This window comes from Neospora caninum, chromosome XII (assembly GCF_000208865.1).
Source record: "Neospora caninum Liverpool complete genome, chromosome XII".
In the NCBI taxonomy this organism is placed as follows: Eukaryota; Apicomplexa; class Conoidasida; order Eucoccidiorida; family Sarcocystidae; genus Neospora; species Neospora caninum.
In genome coordinates, this window is record NC_018398.1 from 120471 (window position 1) to 130884 (window position 10414).

Below are 10414 nucleotides of genomic sequence, written 5' to 3' on the forward strand. Positions count from 1 at the left end.
CCCGCTTGCATGCGCGTGACCACGCAGCGCGTGTTGAACAGCTGCGTGAAGAAGACTGTCAGCGCCTGCAAAATATCCAGACTGTTCTCCGTCACTGGAAAGCTTCAAAGAAACGCCCTTCTCGCTGGAATCCTGGCACGGCAGCCCTAGCAAACCGCGGGCTGCCAGGAGGGAACTGGCTGGGAGGCACTGTGCGGCCTTTGCTCAGCTGTCGGTATTCAGCGTCTTGATTCGGGCGGAGAGTGGGCCGTACGTCATTCTATGAAGATACAGATTTGCCTGCCAATGGCATCTCCTGGCGAGATGCCTCATCTGTCCAAGGGGACGTGCTCTTTTGCCAGCAAAGTCCGGAATCGCCAGCACGGGGACCCGCAGCGGGGGGCTAGAAAAGAGACACGGAGTGCAGTTCTTGTTGCCACTGTCGTGGCTTTTTCGTATCTCTTTTTCCTGGAATTTACTTCCTTGCTTCTCTATCTCTGGTATGTTTTTCTGCCATGCGTGGAGACTCGTCGCCGTCCACTTGGCCGCCTCGTTTCGAGCTCCGTCGAGTCACATCCACGCCACAATCCGTTTGAACGTCAATGTGTCATCCAATATATCATCGAGTGTCTCCTTCCAGCGGCATAATCTAGTCTGCAGCTTCCTCTCCCTGAACGCAAATCAACCCCGAAAGCCCCGTTCCAGAAATGATGCAGAGACCCGGGGTCCCCTCCAGTAACAGCTACAGGCAATGCCCCTCGGGAGTCGGGGTGGAGAGCCCAGTGGACTCTGATTTTTTCTGTCTCAGGGGGGAATCCCAATTTGTCTCCAGTACGTTCTTGTGGAAATTGTTACTGCGTGTGTTTCTCTTTCTCCTTTAGCCGCGATGAGAGTTTTTTTCCCCCACTCTTCAGGTGCTGCCCGCGCAGTCCAGACAACAACAATCGGGTCTCTACTAGCGTGTCTCGACACTCGCAGCAAACTGACCTTCTCCAGCGAGTTCCACGGAAGGGATCGGCCTCCAAGTCTATTCATTCTGCATAACGCTGCGGTATGTCTCTAGGGGTCGGATGAAGAGGGAAGAAGCGATCAAGCATGTTCAGATATGGCGAAGGCGGCACCGGTGCTCCCGCCCTTTTACTCTAAGGCCGCTCTCGCTGCCTCGAAAACAAGCGGAGACCTCCCTTTTCTGCTGGGAAGGAAATGTTTTTTCTCTGTCGAAAGCCGCACATGCCCCGGGCCGAGAAGAGCGAAAGCCTGGTCTCCATGGCGTCGACGTGCCTTTGCGGAGGCGCCGAAATCCCGGTTTCGCTGCGCCTATCCCCGACGGCAAGAGGGTAGCCAGCGAAAGTCCGGGCTAGCCGTCCTGGAGGAGAATGGCCTTCCTTTGTGGTCTCTCTTCGGAAATAAGCTGTCTCGGTTCAACGCCTCCGACTTCCCACTGGGAGAGATTTCCTTTGTCATGACAGCCGGAGACGTCCTCGCCTCTCCCGAGGAAGAGAAGGACGACGCCACAGACGCCGACGCAAAACCGACACGGGGCGCCGAGGCAACTGAACTTCTTCAGAGGCGGCCAGACGCGTCGCCGGATCCGGCTGTGGCGACATCTGTTTCATGCCTGATGGACGCGAGTCTGAAAAGTGAAGAGACTCGGGCGCAGTGGCTGCTCGGGACCTTCCGAGCCGACGCGGCCGGCTTGGCCGCCGCTGTCGGGGATGATAAAAAGAGTCTGATTGCCCTCTTCCGCGCGACTGCACTGCACAGGCTAACCCGCCAGAGATGGCTGCTGAAGCCTCTGAAGGCGAAAATCATTCAAAACATCGAGAGCTTCCACGTGGACGAAATTGCGTGTCTGGCCCGCGCCATGCATCAGGTGAGGTGGCTTGGCATCCAAAGACGCACGGCGACCTACGCGTGTGTGCCTTGCTGTCCAGTGTCCAAGGTTCTCTGTCCTTCCGCTTTTTGCCCAGTCGCGCGCAGTCCTGCCGCCCTCGCGAGTTCTCGTAGCCCCTCTCGGTGGGAATGCCGTCATGGACAGCGGTGCACACTTCGCCAGGGAAATGCAGGCGTCTCCGAGTCGTGCGTGTTTGGCCCAAATTTCTTCAGTGCGACAGCTGCGCTGTCGCACAGGCCACGGAGGGGCGGGAACGCGCGGAGGCGGCGCAGGGCGCTCGCGGGAACGACGGACTCCGTTTCCGTCAGTTTCCGCCGACACTGCCTGGAGTTTGTCCACCGCGCTCGCGCGGTACGTCTTTCATTTCTTCGTAGGTTGGGTACCTCAGAACGGATTTCCTGTACGCGGCGTCGACGGCGATAGCGAAGAACGCACAGGTGGCGTCGCCGGCGAGTTGCTGTTTGCTTCTCGAGGCCTTCGCTGCCCACAGGCTGCAGTCAGAACAAGCAGTACGAGCTCTCTGTGGGCAGCTGCGGCACCACGCCATACGGGGGCTTGCGCCGCCGCAGCTGGCCAGCGTCATCAGCAGCCTGGCGCGCCTGAACGTCAGGAACGCCCAGCTTCTGGCAACCGCCAGCAGCAGGCTGTTGTGTCTGTGGAGCAATCCATGCGCGGCCTCAGAGTCCGGAAGAGAAGCACCGGCGCCCCTTGGCCGCGCTGACGGTCTCGCGCGCCCCACACGGGCGACAAAACCCGAACGCAGGTTTTTCCCCCACGACGTCGCACAAGTCATTTATGGGCTGACAAAGCTCCAGTGCAACCACCCGTTAATGGCGTTCGTGCTGCGCGACATCTTACCGCAAGTTGTTGGCCGCATGCACTCTCACCAGCTGACAATCACTGCTGTGGCGATTCAACGACTGCGAGAGCACTCACGCGCGGTAGATTGCAAGTCTGGCGGGACGTGGCCGAGCGACGCCCGAACGGCGGCTGAGCCCCACGTTTCAGGCGAACGGATGCGAGGCGTCGACTGTCCCGGTGGTACCGAAAAGCAGCGGACACTTGAGCTACTTCAAGACAGCGCATTTGGTCTCGTGGTGAACGAGGTCGCAAAACGCCTTCCGCAATTTAAAGCCGAAGTGAGGCAGAGCGCGGCGGAAAGCACACAGTTTAGCGTCCGCTCGACCGTCAGTTAGTACAGTGTCAGGGGCCAGGACGAGTCAGCGCACGCGGGGAACACGGCGGCTCGGGTCTAAAACTCACTATAAGCCACGAAACCGATTTTTCGACGCCGAATTTGCTGGTCCCCGCGAGCGATTCCGTGAAACAGCGGAAGCAAGAGGACAGCGAACAGGCAGCTGAAGTAGCCGGCGAGACACCACTCGGCAGTAAAGAGCGCAAGGTGACCTGGTGAACCTTGTCGGCAGTCTTAGAAAAGTGGAGGAACGCGCGGGCGAACCAAAGGCAGGGGGAAAACCTTGTGAATGTGGTCCAGGGGACTGTTACGGTGTTTCGTTTCTGTGTTTCTGAAAGCGTTGTACTCGGATTTGTGGAGTGACGGGGGGGGAACCCCCATGAACAGATGCTGTGCAACCCTTCCCGTCCATCCGGAGAGTTATTCAGCGCGCTACACAAGGGAACATAAATAACGGAGAGAAAAAAAAAGTAATAAACCAATTCATATCTTAGATCAGCAGATGAGGGGAGGAGATCTCAAAGAAGGGCTGTTCCGGGAATTGAACCCGGGACCTCTCGCACCCAAAGCGAGAATCATACCACTAGACTAAACAGCCACGCTATGAAGACACGCGTAGATGGTTTTCGTTCGATTTGACTGGACTTCGCCTCCCATCTTTTTCTCTTTCTCTGCATTTTCTTCTGTTTGTCGGCAGTCGATCTGCATGGTTTTACGCGCTTGCGCGGCATTGGGTGTTAAGGATAACCGGCTAATCGCCCGGCTGGTTGTCCAACTGCCGCGGCTTCTCTCAACCTTCGATCCCGACGACGTCGTAGTCCTGACCGACTCACTGGCTCGACTGGGTCTGCACAGCGGCGCGAGCGTGGACCTCATTATTCTTCACGTCCGGCAAAATAGCAATCGCTATAAGCAGCGTCATCTGCAAGTAAGCGTCGGTGTCGGGAGGAGAAAGCCGGGACAGCAGATATCCGTTCACCATCCTAAGCCAGGTACGGCTGCTCTGTGTGTTTTCGTGGTATGTGCCGGGGGTCACTGGTGGTGCTCTTGTGGAGAGATGTGCTCCGAAAGTTTTGAGTGGAACGCGTCGTGAAATCGAAATCCTGCTCCCAGCTTTCCCAGACGCGTATTATGAGTCTGATCTGAACAGCTGCTTCAAGCGGAAGCCGCACTGGAGCAGGATGCCTGTCGTCGAAGCTACTGTGTTTCTCTGTGTCATGCACGCCAAATTTGTTCACAGTCGGAGTTGTCGCTTCCCTTCTGGTACAAGAAGGTGTGCACTGGGGACCCTGACAGCCTTTAGGAGCTCAGCCTTGTGCAGGGAAAAGCCTTGTTCCTGCCTCGTTCGTTGCTGCGGCTTCATCGGCGCGCGCAGAAAAGTTGTTTGCCCTTTTTGTAGACGCTTATCCGGCAAAATGTACCTTTTCTTCCTACACTTGGGGCGCGTCAGGATGCTGTAATCCTCCACAAGAGCACCTCATACATTTGCAGAAAGTGTGCTGCGTTCTCTTTGCATTGCCACGCCATCTTGGGCCGGGCAAACGCTGCACGCTTTTTCATGTCTCTGTTCTCCGTCCACTGTTTATCAGGATCTTCTTTTCAGTTTTTCCAGGGAAGGCATCGTTGTTGCTGAATATCTTCAGCTGTACGCCAGCAGCACGGACTTCTCTCGGCTCGCCCACTCCCAAGCCTTGATCGCGGTTGCCTGTGCGCTGACAGACTGCGGCTTTCGGAATTCTGTCGTCGTCCGCAGCATGTCCAACGAGCTTCGAGCACTGCTGCCGGTGTTATCACTAGATGATCTTAGCAACGTCCACGCAGCCTTTGTTCTCCTAGGCGTGGGGGACTATGGTATCGACCTTCACGAAATCGTGGAACATCTCTCGCAAAGGCTGCGCAGTGGCGTGCACAACAGCGCTGAAGAGAGAGGATGTCTAGGCACAAGACCGCTCGTAGACGCTTCGCCGGCTTTTCCGTCCATGGAAAGGAAGAACGACGTTGCTATAGATTCTCCTCTCGGCCCGGAACCAGGATCTACGGACTGCGTGGCTTTCTCTCCTGCATGCACTCCACAGACACTGTCTCTTTCGGCAGCGCTGAATTTAACCATTTCTCTTTTACTAGTTGAGGGAGGGAGTGGCAGAAGTGATGGCCGGCGTTTCAGGGAACAGGAGAAGATGCAGCGTGAACGGCATGAAGCCGATTTGGAATGTCTTCGTGAGGGGGGTATCAGACTTCCTCTAGACCCCGTTCTCCTGTCAAGTAAGGAACAAACCCTGTTGCTTCCAAAAGATACTAAAGCTCTAGTTCACCAGGGAGTGTGAACAATATCCAGCAACTCGTTGACACGGCACGGGTGGAGCAGAAGGACAGCCTCTTTTTGAGGCGGGGAAAACGGTACCAAACTTCGCGTTGGGCGATTCCGGGGGCAGTGGTCGTACGTGTTTCCCTGGGAAGAGCCGCCAGGAGTTTCCATTCTTTTCTTCTCCTGGTTTTCCAGGAATCGAGCTTGTTCCTATGCACTTTTTTTCCCAAGCAAGTGGAGTGACTGCAGAGTTGCAGTGGCAATTCGGATGGGAATTCGCGTTATGCGGAATGGCGATTTGTGCACCATCGGCTTTTAACGATATGGCGTGTGTCTGATGGAAACCGGGGCCTCGGCTAGGGCGGCCATTTGCATGATCTACAGCCACGCTTGAAGTGCCTTCACGCTCCATTCGTTAAATGGAGAAACAGAACCTCTGGCCTTCGTCTTACAGAGGATCACTGCGCTCGTGCAAAAGGAGAAGTGTGCGTGCGTGGAACCGTCTTTGCGGCCACTGTGCGGTTGCAGGCGATATTGCCGTCTTCTGTGAGCAACTTCGGTCCCAATCATCGGGCGACGCCTCCGAGTCGTCCCTTTCCGCCCCGGGAAAGGATGCTCCTTCCTCTTCCTTTCTGTCTGTGGAAGAACAGCGGAAACTGGCGCTCCTCCGAGCTGCCCTGCGGCTTCATTTCGAGAATGACCATGCACGACACCTCGACGGTCGCCGTGACGAAAGGGTAGCACTGGCCATGCAGGTAACGAAGCAGAAAACCGTTCCCTCTCTGGCGGGTTCTTCCACCGTTAGTAGGCACGGTTCCGCAGCTTCTAGTGAACCAAGAAAAGCGCGTTTTTTTACGCCGTTTTCGATGCTGACGTACCAAGCCTTACGCTTCTGTAGAACTCGTGTAACGAAGAATTTTCCTCCGCATAAAACCCCGCCGGCGAGCTCTCTATTTCGGTGTTGTGAGCGTGTCCGCATCCCTGACAACACGGGATATCTGAGATCCAAAGTGGGTGGCGCGTGTGCGTAAAAACGTGGTCAGCCCGTCGTCGTTTTTACTGACCCAGCATCTCGCGGCTTCTGCTTCCAGATAACAGTGAAGCAAAGACCCTTCAGATGACGCAGCAGACAGCACGACGGTGTTGGTGCTTGGTGTGTGCATTTCAGTGTATAAGGGTGAAGGCGTGTGAGCCGCCGTTCAAATTTGGGGAACCGGACCAGAGGTTCGCTAACGTGTGTGTGTGTTTCTTCAGGTCGTCGAAAGGTTATCCAACGTGGTCCCCTCAGTGGTGAGGCAGCCGGCAGCAATTCCTTTCCGCCTGCAGTCAACCGTGTCGTGCACGTCCCCGCTCCGTGTTCGACTCGGGATCGGTCGGACGCTGCGGCCTGGCGACGAAGGGAAGAGCCTTCCGGACCTCTTTTCCCGTTTCCCGTCTGCAGGGGACAACCCTGCGGTGGGGCAGCCCGACAGGAGCGCCTCAGCTGAGGCGTGTCGGGGGTCCGCTGTCGCCGGTCATCGCCAGTCAAGCACAACGAGAGCCGCGGAAGAAAGCAAGGCTTCTGAACTGCAGTCGAGGGCTCTGAGGAAGGTGCCTGGTCTTCACGTCCCATTTTTGGAGTCGGGCAAGGAACTGGACTGCGAGTCTTCTTCCGCTTTCGCATCCGAGAGGCCGAAGGCGCCGCTCGAGCCGAGGACGGAATTCCCCTGCCCGTACAGAAGCCTGTCCTTCATCGAACGGAGCACCCAGTCAGGCTTGGCGGCTGTCCAGAGCGTCCTGCAGGAGTTCTTCGGCGTTGGTAGCACCATTGTGGACGCGTGTGGAGGCTTCTTCCCAGGGAACCAGACCACCCGCAGCAGTCACCCCTTGGCGCCGAGGGCCGCCCACGCCCAGAGAACCGCCGAGTCTCACACCAGCGACAGCTGTACTTCCAGGGACAAAAAAAACGCACAGAGAGAAAACCCACGGAGGGACGCGTCGACGAAGGCAGGCGACTGCTCGCCAACGGGCGCGGGCGAGCAGTCACTGGCAGCGAGACAAAATCCGTACACCGGGTATCTTTATCTGGGACCGGAGGAGACCCAACGCCTGGAGGCCGCGTTTCACAGCGCGACTTCCTTCTCTTCTTCACTGCGTGTCCAGAACCGGAAACGCCAAGCGGTAAAAGAGCAGCCTGACGCCTGCACAGAGAGGCCAGTCCAGCCAAACAGCGCCGTCCCTTCGCCCGTCCCGAGGCCGTCCCCCAACGGCGTCATTCTCCTGTGGGGAGACGCGCAGCATTTCTGGCACGGCGGCCCAAGGAAGCGCGACGCACTGGGAAGATCTTCACGCAACCCTGGCGGGAGTGAACAGAGAGCCGACAAGCAGGTTGACGGTAAGCGAGTTTGCCGCGGGCGTCCACGCGGTTGAACAGCGTCATGTGCGTGCGTGCCCCTCGGCACAGCACCTCTTCTTGATCTCGGAAGAATCTCCGCAGGAACGTTGTCCGCCGACGCCGCAGACTTTTTCTCTCAAAAGAGTACCCAAGACATGAAGCACACGCCGTCCCCGTCGGTAGTGGCCGACACCTACCTTTTCCCGACCGGTCTGCATCAACTACCTCAGCCTCGATCTTCGGAGTGCTCGCGGCCCCGTGAACTGCTTTGCAGTCGTCACTCGCGCTTCATCCAACGAATATGCAGTAACGCCGCACCGAGTTTTTGAAAACAGCTTCTTCGTCTGAAAGGGGGTAGCCGCGTTCAAGGCTGAGAGAGAGTTCGCCGAGCTCCTCGGCGCGTTCCGTCATGTGATCGCGGTTCCCTCCCAAAGAGCGCTTTTGGAACTCGGCAGAAATGCCTTCTGCTTTCTGTCTGACAACCCGAGTCCGCATGTTGTCTTCCTTCCATGCATGCCAGGTTTCGATCTCTCCATAGCCGCCGCGTTCCAACTGCAGTGTTTTGCGAGGCTCTGGCTTGGCGATCCGCCCCTCGGGGTTGCTGCAAAGCGTGCGACACAGGACAGCGCGTCAAATCCTGGAGAGACGACCACGGACTCACAGGGACAAACGCGCGGGTGGCAACTGGCCCGAGGAACGACTCGCGTGGTTCTTGTTCCTCATTTCGCATGGTGCGTGAACACGGACTGACCGCGCGTCTCAAGCGTGGAGCACTCAAAGGCGATTGGCACGAAGGTTTCGTGGGGGGAAACGTAGACTGTGGAAAGCAAGGTTGAGAGACGCAAGGACTTCCACCGCGAGCAACGAGGCAACGTTTTGTGTGGTCGCCGTGGTCAGACGACCCCGCATTTGTGCAGCTTCTCTTTTGCAGTGGATTCCGGTGGACCCTGACGAACAATCTGTTTTTTAGTTGCTATTTGCAAACGGTGGGGGTACTCAAAGTTCGCGAAACAAAGACACTGTAGCTTCTTCTTACTGGTGCAACTGACCCCTCTGTCTGTTTGCCGCTGTCAGGAATGCTGCGGAGAACGATGCTCACCGGGCGCAATTTCTTCTTCGGTCCATCGTAGATGAGGGTGGACAGTGAAATAAATAGGAGAGAATAGGAAGCAAACTACACGGTACACGCAGCTCTGCAGTTCATCTGCGGTGGTTGCCAATCTGCTACTACGCTTGCCTGAGCCACGTCCACTCTGCCTACCACTTCTACATCTGTTCGCTTCTCCTTTGTCAACAAGATTATGGATCCTCATTCGGTTCGTCTTCTGTCCCCGTTTCTTTTTCCGCCCGCCCTCGTCAGCCTTCCGCGAAGATCGCTGTACTTCCCGCTTTGTAGTGCCCGTCAGTTCGGGTCCTGGGCGAAAATGGCCTTATTGTTTCGCAGGTTCAATATCTCTCGGGTTTCTGTCTCGTGGGCGAGGTGTCGGGGGATTTCGCTGAGGCAGAGATACCAACTTAGCAGTCGGTGTGTCTGAAAGGAAACGTTTTTGAGAGTAAAGAGTTTCCGCTTTGATGCTCATACCCACAAGTTCCTACTCCTGGGAGGTGACAAGAGATTTCTCTGAGAGCTTCAATTGTAAGAGAGTCACACAGGGGCGGTGAAGCAGCGCAGGCACTCAGAGTCAGCCATCGAACAAAGTCCGTGCTCGCACGGATTTTTTCTCGTTAGGTCTTCGCGCAGCTTTTGGTATAGAGGCTGCGCCCCGGCACAAGGTGGAACCACAGGAATAGAACGCTAAACGCAACACCCCGCACAGCAGAGTTGGACTACTGGTTTAGATCTTGAATGTCTTTGTTTACCGGATCCAAGTTCTATTGTGCTCCGGTCGCACAAATGGTGGGGGCCATAGAGCTGGTCGCCCGACAGTTTTTTCTGCTCGTGGCCAGCAAGCGGTGTCCCCGTCGCCCCTTTCCTGCAGTCACTTCTCTCCTCAATGGCTGTGCTTCGCTTTTCAAGAACAGTGGAGGAAAGTTGAACTTATGACTGTACAAGAAGAGCAGAAAACGCCAGTACGAGAGCGCGAGAGACACGACAGGTTTGCAGTGGTACGGGACCGAGAAGCTGCAGCGAAAACAACGTGAGAAACGAGAGGGCCTGTCTCTCGCGAACGCGCAGCGCACGAGAGAGTCACGCGAACATTTGTAGTTTGCGGGGTCCGGGGACCTCGATGAAGCTCCAGGTCGCTGCAAAGACGCTCGTGTCTCTGAAAAAGCGACTTGCCACGCTTGCCTCGTGTCCACATACACCACAGCCACGTGGCGCCGGGCGGCAAGTGACTGGGAGGGGGGGGGGCCTGGGTTCTCTAAGAAAAACTCGAGCTTACACCGCGCCCTTGAGTGGCGTCTCTTCCCGGCGGAATCTCTTCTCTATTGAAACAGCTTTGATACTTGTTGACGCTCCCACGCCCCCGCCTCGCCCGTTGGAGACGAGAGGCCCCGAGAATTCGAGGTTTCTTGAATCCAGATAGCGATGTGTGCATCTACGTGAATCCGTAGCTTTCGCTGAGCAATGTGGAACTACAAATCGACCTCAGCCAGCTCGATGGACACAGTGGAAGGGATGTGGCGAAGACTTCTGGAGCGAGGGCGCGCAGAAACAGTTTTTAG

General features: G+C 56.6%; 1 protein-coding gene and 1 non-coding gene across 2 annotated transcripts; one reads left to right on the forward strand and one right to left on the reverse strand.

Moving 5' to 3' along the window:
- Nucleotides 1–1441: 1441 nt before the first annotated feature.
- On the forward strand, nucleotides 1442–8095 carry NCLIV_060450 (conserved hypothetical protein; the record flags this gene model as incomplete). Its single annotated transcript, XM_003885599.1, has 7 exons — nucleotides 1442–1852; nucleotides 2248–3012; nucleotides 3766–3996; nucleotides 4658–5330; nucleotides 5902–6128; nucleotides 6628–7747; nucleotides 8022–8095. The coding sequence occupies 7 exons, from the start codon at nucleotides 1442–1444 to the stop codon at nucleotides 8093–8095; spliced, it is 3501 nt and encodes a 1166-aa protein (XP_003885648.1).
- NCLIV_t140001 lies at nucleotides 3595–3666 on the reverse strand. The gene has a single exon. It is a non-coding gene; the product is annotated as a tRNA-Pro (tRNA).
- Nucleotides 8096–10414: the final 2319 nt, after the last annotated feature.